General features: G+C 48.5%; 6 protein-coding genes across 6 annotated transcripts; 3 read left to right on the top strand and 3 right to left on the bottom strand.

Annotated features, from left to right (window-relative positions):
* Window positions 1-1,291: 1,291 nt before the first annotated feature.
* BDW43DRAFT_20433 (uncharacterized protein) lies at window positions 1,292-2,441 on the bottom strand. The gene has a single exon (XM_032039184.1). It carries the CDS (start codon window positions 2,269-2,271, stop codon window positions 1,453-1,455), a length of 819 nt encoding a protein of 272 aa, XP_031902928.1. The 5' UTR covers window positions 2,272-2,441; the 3' UTR covers window positions 1,292-1,452.
* A 614-nt stretch (window positions 2,442-3,055) lies between these two features.
* Window positions 3,056-4,129, bottom strand: BDW43DRAFT_269132 (MSF1 domain protein). The gene has a single exon (XM_032041188.1). It carries the CDS (start codon window positions 4,019-4,021, stop codon window positions 3,218-3,220), a length of 804 nt encoding a protein of 267 aa, XP_031902927.1. The 5' UTR covers window positions 4,022-4,129; the 3' UTR covers window positions 3,056-3,217.
* Window positions 4,130-4,367: 238 nt separating this feature from the next.
* BDW43DRAFT_20358 (tryptophan--tRNA ligase WRS1) lies at window positions 4,368-6,026 on the top strand. Its single transcript, XM_032039172.1, has 3 exons — window positions 4,368-4,889; window positions 4,955-5,009; window positions 5,069-6,026. Exons 1-3 carry the CDS (start codon window positions 4,498-4,500, stop codon window positions 5,924-5,926), a joined length of 1,305 nt encoding a protein of 434 aa, XP_031902926.1. The 5' UTR covers window positions 4,368-4,497; the 3' UTR covers window positions 5,927-6,026.
* BDW43DRAFT_20359 (aminotransferase class IV) lies at window positions 6,027-7,215 on the bottom strand. The gene has a single exon (XM_032039174.1). The coding sequence runs from the start codon at window positions 6,973-6,975 to the stop codon at window positions 6,127-6,129; it is 849 nt and encodes a 282-aa protein (XP_031902925.1). The 5' UTR covers window positions 6,976-7,215; the 3' UTR covers window positions 6,027-6,126.
* A 120-nt stretch (window positions 7,216-7,335) lies between these two features.
* On the top strand, window positions 7,336-10,361 carry tom70 (putative mitochondrial outer membrane translocase receptor (TOM70)). Its single transcript, XM_032041187.1, has 6 exons — window positions 7,336-7,405; window positions 7,491-7,867; window positions 7,932-8,008; window positions 8,065-8,836; window positions 8,899-9,372; window positions 9,432-10,361. Exons 2-6 carry the CDS (start codon window positions 7,540-7,542, stop codon window positions 9,677-9,679), a joined length of 1,899 nt encoding a protein of 632 aa, XP_031902924.1. The 5' UTR covers window positions 7,336-7,405; window positions 7,491-7,539; the 3' UTR covers window positions 9,680-10,361.
* Window positions 10,362-11,021: 660 nt separating this feature from the next.
* BDW43DRAFT_308884 (FHA domain protein) lies at window positions 11,022-13,359 on the top strand (the record flags this gene model as incomplete). Its single annotated transcript, XM_032046596.1, has 5 exons — window positions 11,022-11,037; window positions 11,119-11,324; window positions 11,410-11,542; window positions 11,595-11,646; window positions 11,697-13,359. The coding sequence occupies 5 exons, from the start codon at window positions 11,022-11,024 to the stop codon at window positions 13,357-13,359; spliced, it is 2,070 nt and encodes a 689-aa protein (XP_031902923.1).
* Between the last annotated feature and the right edge of the window lie 1,847 nt (window positions 13,360-15,206).

Raw genomic sequence — 15,206 nt, 5'->3', positions numbered from 1 at the left:
CTACAAGCAAGAATATCGGATAGAGAGCACTTGACTGCCCCAAAAGAATAAAGCAAAATACAAAGCAGATTTCTATACCTTCCGAGCAAGGAGAGGGAAATTTTCTTTTCTTTTCTTTTCTCTTTTAATCTTTAAACCAACAAATAAAAATTGAAAATAAAGTCACAGAACCAGCTTTCCATCCAGCTTTTGGGACTTCAACCGATGGGGTATCCGAATTTTCAAGACTAATCTCCGTTGAGAATTCCAAGCGACCATAGTTCCCTATGGTTCCTATGGTTCCTATCTCTAGTAGTTCTTCGGGCATCCAACGGGGTTCCCCTTAGCGTTTATTACCATCCCTGGATCGAGAGGCCCTAGCAACACCTGAACGATTGTGATGATAATAACGATAGAGTAATAATACGACCTCATGATTGCCGAGATACTACTGTACAACCCTGATCAGCGCCAAGCTGCCATGGTTTTTTATCATCCCAACAAGATATTGATGATGATTCTCGGAAATAGCTTCCAAAGCTCTCTGGAAAATAGCCAAAATCGCTCAATACCGATAGTATTACTCCTCTGAGGGTTAGAAGAACCTCGACGACGACCGACATTCCTGACTTGTTCTTACATATCTCAGCTGCATGGGGATTATCATTATCCTGGCCAAAAGTACTGCTATGCAGCGACGACCTGGCTTCACTCATCTGCCATGCACCACGGTGTACGTTCTAAGGGGTGTGCAGTACATACTCTGTAAGTATGTAGGTACGCTATGGCCATCTCCTGACTTTCTATCTCGACGTACAGAAATACCGAGCATGTTTACTCCGTAAACGGTTTTAGCCATGAGGTCATCCGCGGTTGGGATTTCAACCTCCTTGAAAAATGCCGTCATGGTTAGGAGGAATCCGACAAGCTAGTTAGTTCTACTAAAATTGCCTTCTTAGGTGATGGGAATGTACGCCAAGATCAGACTTGAGCCTAACTACAGAAACCGAGGTCACCGCAATTCTGCCATTTCTTCGATAGAACGACGGAACAGCAGACAGAATGGAGATTTGTTTCCCTTAGGGTTTGGCGTCCTCGGATGTGAGTGGATAAGACCCAGATTAATATCCGACAAGCCCGACGGCCAATAATGGATGCGTTGGACTTTTCAGGTCACTTTACCCTTGCGTCATTGCCGGTCGGGTGATTCCCTCCAGTCATCGATATGGAATTGCTCGATCCAGTAATTGCCTGTGGCGCTGGCTATCCGGATGGAGAAGTAGGATTGGAGACCTCATATCTCGGATTCTCATTTCCTTCCGGTATCTACCCTTGTCTACTGGGTTAATGATAAGGGATGACACGAAGGGTTTGGGAAATCTTCTCACTTTTCCTACTTCTGCGCGCGCGTGTCTGTATTCCCTAAGCAATTAAGACAGGCTTCATCCCTTAACTATAGCCAAGGGGGTCACGCTATCTTTCAAACTTCTCGAGTTCTTGTGCGCGAGACTTGAGGACTGCAGCTGACTCACAGATGGACTTCGCCAGCTTGCGGATCCTCTCAAGCTCCCGTATTCTGTTTCCCTCTGCGATCGCTACTGCCCTGCGTACTGTTTCAATCTCTGCTGCCTCCATGTCTGTCAGTTTGCCGGCTAGAGGATCGGCGTCCTGAATGTGTTTCTGAATATTAGAGATTTTGGTGATTGCTTTGATGAGGGGTAGCATGGAAGGCATATTAAAAGTCAGCCACGATGCATGCTCGGGAGTGGCGCCTTGGTGGCCCCAGACAATGTCCATAGCTGCTGCCCGCTGTGTAAATTTCCTAACACTGTGTGCCCCTGTAGGCACAGATGTTTTGTTCTTGTCCCAATCGAACTCTGGGATTACCAGTGGCTTATGCTTATCGGGGTGGGTATCGTTTTCATTCCTGCCATTGCGGGTCTTCTGCATCTCTTCCCAGCGCTCATACAACTCCTGTTCAGACAAAGCCATCTGCGCTTTCGCCGAAGCCTCTGGATCCCTGGACGATGTTTTGGGTGCCATTCTCAACCCCGTCCAGAGCGCCAGGCTATTGCCTTCCATGACAACCCTCGCGAGATCCTGCATCTTTCTTGATGTTGTTTCAAGGTCATCGGTATCAGTGGGCACGGGTAGGATCTTCAAGGCCTCGCCCAGACCCCTGAGCGCTTGAGGATCCATCGTCGCTCCGTATGGTCGTTTGGAGGTAGAACTCGGCTCATGGCTGTCGCTTTCCCGCTTGCGCGTATCGCGCGTAGGTAGTCGGCTCTCCATCTCAGCTTGACTATTTATGTATAGGACCGAACTGACCAGAACAGCACAAGATTTGTAATACGCGTGGGGAGTAAACAAGGTCTCGCGTGAGACGTATCACGTGGCAGTGCTCGCCAATATCCTGCCTCTCTCTTGTTCTAGTTATACGTAGATAAGTGGTGTAAAAATACCCGTTGTCCAATTTGTCAAGTGGACTCACTTTGGCCTCAGAATAGGCTAGAATAAACCGCTCTTGGATGCTAGTCAAGAGGCCCCAGTGGTCTAGCTGTGGGAAGGTGTTGGAGATCCAGTAACGATTGTCATGTGTCAAGTCTATTTATTCATTCCCTCTAGTATTCACTTTATTTTTGAGTTGCAGTTTTTCCTTTCATAATAGACATTGATTCAAGGGGTTGTAGAATGGAGGTGCAAATTGGGTGGAAAACCACTCTGAATGCTGTACACCAAGCATTTTCTTGGTATTACTAAGTTGACACAAATTTTCGTTTAGCAACCCCTGTGATCGTTTGTTCAATATGGGTATGAATTAAGCTACGAAATCTATTTTGTCTCACAGTTACTAAATAAAAGCACCAATATCAAGTATATTTGAGAGAAAAGTAGCCACAGTAAATAAAAAAATCATACATAGTGTATAGTACAATAGGTGTCCACAAAATGAGTGAAATCACCGATCGGCTGCCTGTCCATATCCTAATATACAATCGACATTTTGTTCGTAAAACATCCTCGTGGAATACATGGCCGGCAAAACATGTCTGTGGTGTGCTGATAGTGTTGATAGAAAGGAGAATGAAAAAAAAAAAAAAAAAATTGAGAGTCAAATGCAAGGTCGAATCTGTAGGAGAGTGTCAAATACTAAAATCCCAAACGCCAGAGCTCCATGCTTGAATGCTGGATATAAGTTTCCCAAATTGTTCGCCGCTTCCCGAATAGTCAACGAAGACTAGTTGTCATCGTCTTCAATATGTGCATGTCCCCTGACCCAAGCGCGCTTCCAAGGGCCTTCGTGTCCAAAGGCCGCCTCCCGATCCTGACGCATTCCCTCGAGAACGCCAACTATCCCGCCGTGTCGCAAACGTTCCAAGACGACATTCATTCCTTGCTTGCTCTTGAGAACGGCGTCTCGAGTTCGTTTCACGCCAATGAGTTCAATTGTCCGCTGAATACCTGCGGTTGATAGCGAAGAGAAGAAGCCTCTCTTGGGCGCTTCCTCCTCTACCTCGGCATTATGATCACCGATTGACTCTGCCTTTCTTCTTCCGAGTAGCTTTCCTTGTCCGAACCGAGAACGGAACGTGACTGTTGTCTTGACGGTAGTCTGCTCGCCTCTCTTGTCGTCAAGGGCAAGTCCTTCGAGACTATCAAGAGTTCCTTCAATTGGTAGTCTCTGGTAAACTTGTTTTTCAACGACACTGAGAATACCGGTCCACTCCATGTTGCGAGATTCACTTTCCATCCAGCCCTCTTTGGGATCAACGATTGTGGTCTCTAGAATGTAGCTTTGGCCAGAATTGTCGGATCCTCCCATGCCCTTAGGAAGCAATTTGAGTATGCCGGACGGGACTTTCGATTTCTTCAAATGAAGACGAATTGTATGAAGACGTTGTGTCTTGGGGTCGACATAACGATCGATAACGTCGGTCGTCAAGACATGGCGAGAGTATGGGTTAGGATAGCGCAGGAAATAGGCAAGAGAGACAGCAGGGAAGGAGTAGTCGTAAGTAAATACGTTTTCGAAGAATTTCATTTTTACAGATGCATATAGACAGTGTGAATGATGGGAGGAACAATGGAGGGGCTGTGGCGATGAGATGATGCTCGCTGGGCTGTTGGGTGCTCGTCTGCTCAATCGCCTTTCTCAGTGGTCGGACAATTCTGCTCGGACCAGGGCTCCTTTCAGCAGTGGAAGAATTTCTGATAGCTTCTAGAGCTCTGGCGCTAGCCTGATCCGTGACGCGGGGTGTCAGCCGTTTGATTTCACGTGATCTAAAATAATAGGCCAATGATGGCACACCTTTGCATTCAGGTATGATGACTCATCAGTTGTTCTTTTGGAGGGGAAGGGACAAAATATATCGGTGTTAAGATTGTGAGCGGCAGCAACGTCATTACAAGACCTCGGTCTTTATCTCCTTCCTATATTTTAGAGTGCCACTGAGCTCTAGCTACTAGGTCCTCTTTCATAGTGTCTCTTTTGCCGCTCCATAGACACAATTCTTAAAGATGGCGGACGAACCTGGCCAGCCCCCCGCGCTCACGACCTTGAGCCTTGCCGAGAAGGCGCCTCAGCCCCAGGCAGTCGGACAGATAATTACACCATTTGATGTCTCTGGCGGTGTTGATGAGTCCGGCAAGCTTTTACCAGTTGACTATGACAAGCTGGTGCGAGAATTCGGTGCCACTCCTATTACACCGGCTTTGCTTGAACGTTTCGAGAAAGTCACTGGCCATCGTCCTCACCGATTTATGCGCAGGGGGATCGTTTTCAGCCATCGTGAATTAACTACAATCCTTGATCGTTATGAAAAGGGACAGCCGTTTTACCTCTATACTGGACGGGGACCTAGCAGCGACAGCATGCACGTGGGACACACGATCCCCTTCGAATTCACCAAGTGTGTATCTGAGAATCCATTAATAGTGTTCGGCAATTGATAACTAATTATGCTGTATTTTATAGATGGTTACAAGACGTTTTTGATTGTCCGTTGGTTATCATGCTTACTGACGACGAGGCATGTTATATCCTACGTAACTCTGAACGGTCCTCTTTCGTATTCTAACCAGCTTTTAGAAATTCATGCACTCGCAGAAAATTGATGTCGATGACGCGAAGAGGTATACAAAGGCAAACGCTATGGATATTATCGCTGTTGGCTTTGACATGAAGAAGACATTCATCTTCAGCGATTTTGACTATGTTGGCGGTGCTTTCTACGAGAACATGTGCAGGATGGCCAAGCGAATTACCATTAACTCCATAAAGGGAACATTTGGATTCAACGACAGCAACAACATCGGCGAGTTCCACTTCTGTGCTACTCAATCCGCCTCGGCCTTTGCCACCAGCTTCCCCCATATCTTTGGCACGGACAGGAAGAAAGTCTCGTCTATCCCATGTCTGATCCCTTGCGCTATCGACCAGGACCCCTATTTCCGCCAATGCCGTGAGAACGCTGAGAAGATGAAGTACAAGAAGCCGTCGCTGATTCACGCAATCTTCCTCCCTGCCCTTCAAGGCCCCGGCTCAAAAATGTCTGCTAGCGTGGATACGTCGGCTATTTACATGAGTGACACCCCCAGCCGTATTAAGAATAAGATCAATAAATATGCCTTCTCGGGTGGCCAGGACACAGCCGAACTGCAGCGTCAGCTTGGCGGAAACAGCAAGGTCGACGTTCCATTTCAGTACCTTACTTTCTTCCTGGAGGATGATGAAGAACTCGAGCGCATTCGTGTCGCATACGAGAAGGGAGAAATGCTAACTGGCGAGATGAAGCAGAGGTGCATTGCTGAGTTGCAGACTTATGTTCAAGGTTTCCAGGAGCGCAGGGCTCAGGTAACAGAGGAAATTATGAAGGAATACATGCGCCCTCGCCCACTCGAGTGGGTAGGTAACCCCAACCCAATCGTTGTTGAGAAGAAGAAATAAGGCAAGCCATTTTTGCGAGCCACCGTGGCGTTAGACGATTCTGTTTAGAGATGCTTTATAGTGCAGCTACACGACCAATGACCACCTAACAATATCCTTTCGCATTTTCCTCATTATAGACCCTGTAAAGGAACACTAAGTGCCAACTTCAAAGGAAATTTGAAACTTTGCTCGGGTTTGGGATGATATGGTTCCCCATATTACCGCGGTAATGGGACGCTTTTCGACTCCTTCGGGCCAGCCAGTTCAATTCTACCAGGGATAAAGCCTCTGACACCGTTACTGAGCCAGCATTCCTCACCATCCTTTAAATCTGCCACTGTGACCACCTCCTCCGTACAGAACCCTTGTGCCAGGGCGTATCTTCTTGTTGTGCCTGCGTTGCCGCCACTTGAAAGTGGTGGTGTGATCCATTCTGGCCCGGCCCCTTTGCTAGCGCTGTCCTTCTCGAACCCAGGTTTGCGCCGCCTGAAATATGGGGTTGTAATACTCCCTTCCATGATTTCGTCGTTCGGATTCACAACAAGTACCTCTACTTGCTCCTGTGGCGAAAGGATCCCCGCCCGATGCCGCGCCGCTGTATAGTCCCCACGTGCCGTAGTCTTATGCGTAGTAAAGGCCGAAGGTGTTGTAACCTCCGAATCAACACGTACATGCCATATATTTGGGTGCGAGATCTCCTTGGAAGGGATGAGAAGGGTCAGGGGGTTAATTGTTGCTGCTTTATGAGCCTCGACCTTGCAAGCTCCGCTGCTGTCAATAACAATACGAAGACGCCATGCTTCCGCTTTGTTCGGTATGAATGTATCCAGGAATTGAGCGAACTGAGCCAGATCCTGCTCTAAAAATTCAGTCGCCTTTTTCCATTTGAAACATTTTGCCGCGTTAAGAAGCCGATCCTGGTGGAAAGGTAAAAGGTAGTAGGGCGTAGTTAGGAGATGGGAGTCTGAAGCACTTTCGCCGATCGCATTCGGAATCGCAGGGTCATAACGAAGAGAAGATATGATTTCAAATGTACTTGCGTACGTTGTCGCTGGAGTGGACGTCATTGCGATGTTTCTATTAAAATCGCAGATTGTAGGGGGTGATATTAGGATGGCTCAACAGGCCATCCATGGACGAGAGCCTCAGTAGTGCCAGATTTGATCCATCAGAGCACGCGACCGGTCATACTGGAACAAAGATGGAAAACATTGGAGACGTTTAAACGTGGTAGAACCTCATTCGGTATCGGCCATTGAATCCGGCTTCCTAACGTTCGTCTTCGACGGTGATAGTGTGGAGAAAACAAGGCACTGAGCAGCCCTTTGTGGTGGGTGTGATTGGCTTGCGTTGCATGAGGAGCTGCTCGGGCGGAAAGCCGCTGCGTCGCCGGACCACCAGAAACGCATAACTTTTCAAAGCCGCGACTCCTTCCATCTTCCAACCCTGAAAAAGCAGCCCTTCTGCCGACAGGCTCTTGCCGTGCATTAAGGACCAGTTCGTATTCCTCAATTCTTTCAATCATATTTCTTTCGTTTATTGGTTCCGTCTTACCAAATGGAACGCTGGCTAATCGATGCAGAACTTGATAGGATCGAGAATTACGGGTTCCTACTAGTAGCTGGTTCATCATGTCGAGTGAATCACCATTACCTCAACCGGTGAAGAACGTGGTTCTTGACACTGCTTCTCTTCCACCATCTTCCTCAGCATCGATCTGGGACCGTGTCTCGAAATGGGTGTCGGAAAATAAGGCTCTTGTTTATACCATTGCTGGTGTCGCCGTCGTCGTGACCAGTGCGGGTGTTGTCTATTATCTTTCCGACTCGAGCAAGCCTGCTCAAGCTCCTCAGCCTACAGAGAAGAAGAAGAGCAAGAACCAGCGACGCAAGGAGAAGGAGAAGGAGAAGAAGAGGGCTGAAGAGAAGGAGAAGGCCAAGGCTGCTGCTGCCCAGGATGGTATGTCTGACCATTCCGTGTCTCCGACCGTCAAACATAGGCGTTTGAACTAATGATCTCACAGAGAAGAAGAAGGCCGAAGAATCCCCTGAAGAACTTCCCGAAGTCGATGAAGCTACTGTTGAACAGCTGTCGGAAGAGGTGGGTTAATAGTGTTGTGGTGATAGATGGAGACTGGCTCTGACACCGAACTGTAGACACGGAAAGCTTATGCCGCAAAGCTGAAGGCTGCCGGCAACAAGGCTTACGGCTCTAAAGACTACAATAAAGCGATCGAACTTTACGGAAAGGCTATTATTTGCAAACCTGACCCCGTCTTCTACTCCAACCGTGCTGCCTGCTACAACGTCCTGTCGGAATGGGAGAAGGTCGTTGAGGACACCACCGCTGCCCTTTCAATGGATAGTGAGTATGTCAAGGCCCTGAACCGGAGGGCTATTGCATATGAACACCTTGAGAAGTTCAGCGAGGCTCTTCTCGACTTCACTGCGAGCTGTATCATCGACGGCTTCTCCAACGAAGTGAGCCGTGTTGCCCTTGAGAGACTTTTGAAGAAGGTTGCGGAACAGAAGGGTAAAGCCATTCTGGAAGCCAAGGGAAAGAAGCTCCCTAGCCCGACCTTTGTGTCCAACTACCTCCAAAGCTTCCGTCCTAAGCCCCTCCCAGAAGGCCTTGCCGAATCTGTCGAACTGAGCGAGGATTCTGGCAAGGGCCAGCTGCGCAAGGGTCTCCTTGAAATGGTCAAGAAAACCGGCGATGGCTATGAGGCGGCTGCTGGAGCCTTTGAAAAGGCTTTGGAACTTGGCGACCTCGGTGAATTCGAGGCTCTGGCCCTTAACTTGAGAGCTACATTCACTTACCTCGAAGGCAATGCCCAAGCTGCCCTGACTGATCTCAACAAGAGCGTTGAACTTCAGCCATCGTTGGTTCAGAGCTATATAAAGCGTGCTAGCTTGAACCTTGAACTTGGTAGGTATCCAGTAATTTTAGTAAAGATGGTCACGGATGTCACTCTAACGGGGAATGAATAGGAAACAAGGATGCCGCCCTGGACGACTTTGAGCTCGCCATCTCCCACAACAAGGACGACGCTGACATCTACTACCACCGCGCTCAGCTTCACTTCATCCTTGGCGAGTTCGCAGAAGCCGCTAAGGACTACCAGAAGTCAATCGATCTTGACCGTACCTTCATCTACTCCCATATCCAGCTCGGTGTAACACAATACAAGATGGGATCTGTCGCATCCGCTATGGCCACGTTCAGGAGGTCGGTGAAGAACTTTGAGGACGTTCCAGATGTCTATAACTACTATGGTGAACTTCTTCTCGACCAACAGAATTTCTCCGAGGCCATCGAGAAGTTCGACAAGGCCGTGGAGATGGAGAAACAGAGCAAGCCAATGGGAATTAACGTTCTGCCTCTCATCAACAAGGCGCTTGCTTTGTTCCAGTGGAAGCACGACTTCCAAGAAGCCGAAAACTTGTGCCAGAAAGCTTTGATCAGTAAGTCACTGCTGCTATGATTATGCGCAAATTAGCCTTATTGTCTAACCCTGCCACAGTTGACCCCGAGTGTGACATCGCCGTGGGAACCATGGCCCAGCTTCTTCTGCAACAGGGCAAGATCTCCCAGGCCCTGAAGTATTTTGAAAGGGCCGCGGAATTGGCCCGTACGGAAGCCGAGATCATTAACGCTATCTCATACGCAGAGGCAACTCGAACACAGCTCGAAGTGCAAGAGAAATATCCCCAGCTCGCTGCACGCCTGCAGACCATGAGCGCTGGCTTCGGTGGCCCCCCGGGTCTGTAAATTGAGACATGTTTCCTTTAATTTCTGGATTTGAAGTGACCAAGACGTACATGTTGGGTTAATAGTGTTTGTTATTTTTCCTTTCTCCCACCTCCATACCTCAGCTGGAACGAACAGGCCCAGGGTTCATGTCTGGCTATAATCCTTTTCTTTTGAGTCTCTTCTGATACATTTAGGGCGCCGGAGCCTTTTCACCTGCGCATGTACTTACTATCTTTGTTTCCCCCGTTTTTCATATATTCTCGGCCCCCTTGTTCAGGTAATACAACGGGGATCGCCTTCGTTCTTGTTCTTTCCCCCTAGTTATATTTCACTTTCTTTTTGACGCAGCGTCGGGCTTTCTTGTGGAGGAAGAACGACTGAAATGAGCAGGAGAGCAGTGAAGGCATGTCCTACGCCTGCGGTGTCAAGTTTCACTGAGAAGGCGGGACGGAATTATGTATCATAGCCAATGGAAGAGTTGGAAGCATGTTAAAAAGAGTTTACGCTGAATCCCTTCTCCAGATTAGTAGGTATTTAATGGTCTAGACCTGCGTTTGTTGGAAAGCCACATTGATACTCTTGTAGTTGTGAATGAATCTGATGCTTCGCAACCATGGGCCAAGAACACTCGGTCTGAGGTTTATATATGGTTACAGCGTTCCACCCTAAGGTAAACAGCTCATGATATGGTCATGGGGTGTCCACCTGACGGGGCGGACGGAAACCCCACTCTTCCGCCTATCAGTGGTTTGCGTATCAGCGTCATCATCAAGGCAGCCCTTTCACCAACTCATCAACCTCAAACCCCATCTTCTTTGTTCGTGACTCACCGAGTCTTGTATTCGAGTGAAGATCATAAATACCTCTTCCTGCAGTTGCTTTCTAAACTGCACTATCATCTGACACGGGGGGCTTCCTTCCCCCTCGTTTCCTCTTATCGCTGGCTCATACTTCCCTGCCTACGGCCTGATCTACTCAACATTCCGCCTATCAAACGAACGCCCTCACTTGAGTCATTTTTCAGATGCCTGCACTTGCTACGTAGCAAAATAGTATAAGCCAGAGGTTATCGCGTTTCTCTGCCTGACAGCGACCGTCCCTTAGCCTCAGGCCGGCCTGATTGCGTAAGGTACGCAGCCTTCCCCGTTCCTGCCCCTCCCTCTTACCTCTCCACCTTCGACGGCGCCCTGTCTTCCTATTTTACTTCCAGCAACACCCCCGTCACTGTCTGGCTCCAGAGTAGAGTACCTGCTACACCAGCTACTAAAATACTATGGTGCTGTAGTTCGAGTCGGGGGATATTTGTTTTCCTGGACACTGGCCTCAACTATACCTGCTACCCCTGCCGGATAAAGCCGCGATGTCTGACGCAAAGGGTATGTAAATCTTCCTTCAATCCAAGTTCACTAACTAGTGAATCTCTCCTGGCTAATACGCTCATACGTCCCACATTCCAGCTATCGTCACCCTTTTCCCGCTCAACGGATCGGATATCCTGCCATATCGTTCCCTAATCTTCACGTCCAACTCTGATCGTGTTGAAATTGGCCGTGCATCTAAACGCGAGAAAAAGAACCTCATTCCTACGGGTAATAATGGACTGTTTGACTCTCGCGTGATGTCACGGAATCATGCACGATTGCGTGTGTGTCTGGATAAGAAGGTATGATAGCCAAGAGTCTCTGTAATAGGAATATATTCTTTTCTGGGTCTTGATCCTCGAACTATGCTAAAAATGTGGGGCTTAGATATTGTACCTCAGTGATGGCAACTCTATGCACGGTACCTGGGTGAATGGCGAAAGGGTGCCTGTTGGCAAGGATATTATAGTTGAAAGCGGCGATGAAGTAGTTTTTGGAACAGAGGTTGTCCGTGGTCATGGTAAGTCTGTTATTTGAGGAAACTCTGGAGGCATACTGACCGGTTTTTAAAGAGACCTTTCCTCCACTGAAAGTTCGCTGTGAGCAGCGGTGGCTAGAATCTGGGTATGCTGTGCGCGAATAACTATTATTGATCCCACTGACATGATAGATAGTCCCGAGTTTGCCTTAAATAATAGCGATGGCCACTTCGAAAAACAGACAACTAATACATTCTGTGTTCCCGACGATGACGATGATTATGATGATGAGATGATGTACGACCCAGTAATAACGGCTGCTGAGAGTATCTCTGAGTCAGAGGGCTCAGATCCTGGCTCAGAATCAGATGACAACTCGGTTATGGAAATCTCATCCCCTATCACTTCTCCACCTAAGGGTGTCGACTTCATCGGATCACAGCAAAGCCCGATTGATGTGGATGACAAGCAAGCCGAACAACCTCTTGCAACTCCAAGAATGACACCCCCCCCAGGTGTTAATGCCCTAGAGGAGGCAAGCAATAAGTTCGAAGACGAAAGTTACCACGTAATTCATTCAGATAATGCGTTAACCCTAGACTCTGAGGAACAGTCGGTTGCCGAGTCTAGTGACTGGGAGGGCGAGGACGGCGGCCATGCTGATTCCGCAGACGGCTCCATGCCCAATTTACATTCTGAATCCGACTCTGATGGCGATGAGTCTGATTCAGATAGAATTTCTGTGAGATTGAGCGCTACTCCATATCTGACCGCTCACCAGGCTCTCCAAGCAAACACAACTTGTGGCGTCTATGATGTGTCGGATAGGGAATCTTATTTGACAGGCAAAAGAGAAGCATACTCACCAGATGTCACCAGGCACTCCGACGCTCATCCCGAAGTTGGAATCTCCCCTTTTAACGCTCCCTCTTCGAACGTTGATGAGCAGAATGCTTCCAGGCCGGTCGCCGCTAAAAACGAGGCGGACCCCAGTCTCCCTATACAGCCAACCGGAAAATTATTTGATCATTCACTGACTGGCTTCAACAATGAAATGATCAATAATGCAATGGCACAGGCGTCAGAGAAATGGAAATCGCTCACTGCACAGAGCCCGGTATACCTTTTCCCAGAACACCGCAGCCCACGTATTCCTTACAAAGATGGCCCCTTTGTCAACTCGCCACCCTGCTCCATCAATGGTATAAATGGTATTGGCCGGGCCGACGGTGCTGTCCCTACCGCTACTGCTACCGGAAACAGAGTCACAGAGACCCGTGCTACTGGTGTTGAGAGTTCCCAAATGGAAGCGGGCGATGTCCCCAGCTATGACCAGACAGGGTTGTCATTCGCCTCGCTCTTGGACATCCAACGTCGACAAGAATCCAGCATCCAGGCATCCACGTTTGATGCTGTTGACCCATCGGCATTAGAAATCACCGCTACCCAAGGACAGCGGTTAAAGAGGAAAGCAGAGGATGCGGGTCTCGATTCACAGATGGATGATGCCGTTGCCATGCAGGATGTCTGCCCCTGTGCTGAAGTTAGTTACTCGGTCGATGAAGAGCCTGCCTCTGAGGTGGAATTGAGCCTCCCTGATGCCCAGCCACAAACCACTGTACCTGACCTTGGAAATATGCCATCACAGCTCACTGAGTTATGTGCCACGCACGAATCTGAAAAGGCCGATAGCAGCACCCCTCCTGTCCCGGAAAGTGGAAGACCATCGAAACGGTTGAAGGCTTCCGGAATAGCGAATTTCCGAAGCCATGCTGCTACTGCTGTTGTGGGCGCGGTGGTAGGTGCAATTGGCACTATTGCTGTCCTCGCCTCGCTTCCTGCCGATTACTTTTCCTAAACACTCAAGTGGCTTTCGTTGATATGAATTGGGCTTTTTCTTGGCGACTGATATGACTTTTTACGATAATGATACACTATCACTCAACTGGGGGTTTTCTTTTGTTCATGGCTTTTATTGGAGGGGAATGTGCTATTTGTTCTTCGGAATTATCGATCGGGGTTAGGATCGGAGATAATCGCTGGCCAGGCCATTCGTCTATATGATATTTTGATATGTATCTCCTTTAGGCCGATAATAGCAATCACCGCTAGCACGGAGTACCTTGCTCTTCATCTGCTAGTTTCAGGGGGTTGGATGCACCGTACCTTTGACCGGCTGCTGGCCGTGTAGTAGTAGCCTTGCCCTTGGGTTTTAGACCCAAGCCCCCGGTCATACCTCGACTCATGCGGAAAGCGGATTGGATCCATTTATGCAAAACCCGGCTATTCTTAGGTCCGGTTTAAACTTGGAACTTTATACTCCCCCGTTAATCGACAACCTATATCATTTTGTCTCAAAATATCTCTCCATCTTTCTCTCTAAGAGGGTTCAGGTGATCGGTGTGCATCTCGAGTCTCTGTTCCTTATTTTTCTGTGTGACATCGGCCAGAAGTCTTCGTCAGGTGATATAACATGTATGATTACCCCCAGTTCCACCCTACAAAGCAGTTGCTTTTGCGATGCCTTTTCGGATTCAGTTCAGCCGCAGCACGCGTCGGCCGATCTGTGCTGGCTCGCAGGCAACTCGAAGGCACACAGTACCCAGGATGGCGCACGCTCCGGGCCAGTTTCCAGGTTGCATACGAGTGATTTCCACGGGTACTTGCAGACATCGGTCTTTAGCCTTGTATACACATGAGGTCCTACCCTATCTGATTGCTGTTTGGTATGCCTTGTCACTAAGCCACGCACTCTCGGCTGTCCAATAAAAGCAATCGAGCGATCGGTCCTGCTTCCCTCTAAGGGATACGAAATACCACATGGGCGGCTGTAGCATTTCGGCCTTTTATTTTCTCTTTTTATCGTGGACAAGTGGATCTAAGGTTCCAAATAGCAACCAAATCCCGTCGTCAACAGGGCAAAGCCCTTACGCCGGACGGCTGCGAGGTGACAAGGCTCTTCACACGGCATCGTACAGAGAAATTGAGAGCAACCTTTCGAAGGCTTGGTTTCATAATATGCCCAGGAATACCCTTTTACATGCGGCCAATAAACAACCTCATCCAATTTCGGGAGCATCTTACATGCTTCTGATTGGTTTAGTTCAGGGGCTTCTTTCTTGCCACAATGTCAAAGTCAGCACAAAGATCACCGAGCCGTTTAAGACGATCAGCATGCTATACTCCGATCGATTCTTTCTGGCTTTTATGGTAGGCGGCAACTTGCATGCCGACGCATCCCGTATCAAGATAGAGTGCGGATGATTCGGCGCCGAAGACGAGATAAACGTACCCGATGTCTCTCTATCTTGGGAACTGCTCCTGGCTTTAGTCTATTGCCTGATGTTATGACGGTTTCTCAGATCGAAGTCGGTCGAATGCTGATCCCTACAGTGCCCAGCCTTCTTCTGTTTCAGACTTTGTTATTTTCAAACCACACACTTTCCATCTAACCCAATCGGAAATAACACTACGTCTGACATTGCAGTATTAGCCGTTGACCTTCCGTCACAGCCCGACTAGGAATGCAGCGCGACTACGTTGCGAGGTCATGCATTAATACACGTTGGATATGAAAGGATTCGTGACCCCCTCGCCAAGAAGACAGAATTAGGCAGTTCTACTCTCAGTGGCTTTCTAATCCATCGACTGAAAGATTTGTCAACAATTATTCAACTTTGCGCCTGATCAGACCCTGCAAATCCT

This window comes from Aspergillus alliaceus (genome assembly GCF_009176365.1).
Source record: "Aspergillus alliaceus strain CBS 536.65 unplaced genomic scaffold BDW43scaffold_10, whole genome shotgun sequence".
Classification (NCBI taxonomy): Eukaryota; Fungi; Ascomycota; class Eurotiomycetes; order Eurotiales; family Aspergillaceae; genus Aspergillus; species Aspergillus alliaceus.
Note: the sequence above shows the minus strand (reverse complement) of the source record. Positions and strands in the feature narration are given on the sequence as shown.

What these genes read in the sequence shown, in the direction of transcription:
- BDW43DRAFT_20433 (XM_032039184.1), bottom strand. Translation starts at nt 2,271, where the DNA reads ATGGAGAGCCGACTACCTACGCGCGATACGCGCAAGCGGGAAAGCGAC.
- tom70 (XM_032041187.1), top strand. Translation starts at nt 7,540, where the DNA reads ATGTCGAGTGAATCACCATTACCTCAACCGGTGAAGAACGTGGTTCTT. An exon ending in GGCTGCTGCTGCCCAGGATG is followed by an intron (nt 7,868 to 7,931) that starts GTATGTCTGACC and finishes ATGATCTCACAG; the next exon opens with AGAAGAAGAAGGCCGAAGAA. An exon ending in TTGAACAGCTGTCGGAAGAG is followed by an intron (nt 8,009 to 8,064) that starts GTGGGTTAATAG and finishes ACCGAACTGTAG; the next exon opens with ACACGGAAAGCTTATGCCGC.
- BDW43DRAFT_20358 (XM_032039172.1), top strand. Translation starts at nt 4,498, where the DNA reads ATGGCGGACGAACCTGGCCAGCCCCCCGCGCTCACGACCTTGAGCCTT. An exon ending in ATCCCCTTCGAATTCACCAA is followed by an intron (nt 4,890 to 4,954) that starts GTGTGTATCTGA and finishes TGTATTTTATAG; the next exon opens with ATGGTTACAAGACGTTTTTG. An exon ending in TCATGCTTACTGACGACGAG is followed by an intron (nt 5,010 to 5,068) that starts GCATGTTATATC and finishes ACCAGCTTTTAG; the next exon opens with AAATTCATGCACTCGCAGAA.
- BDW43DRAFT_269132 (XM_032041188.1), bottom strand. Translation starts at nt 4,021, where the DNA reads ATGAAATTCTTCGAAAACGTATTTACTTACGACTACTCCTTCCCTGCT.
- BDW43DRAFT_20359 (XM_032039174.1), bottom strand. Translation starts at nt 6,975, where the DNA reads ATGACGTCCACTCCAGCGACAACGTACGCAAGTACATTTGAAATCATA.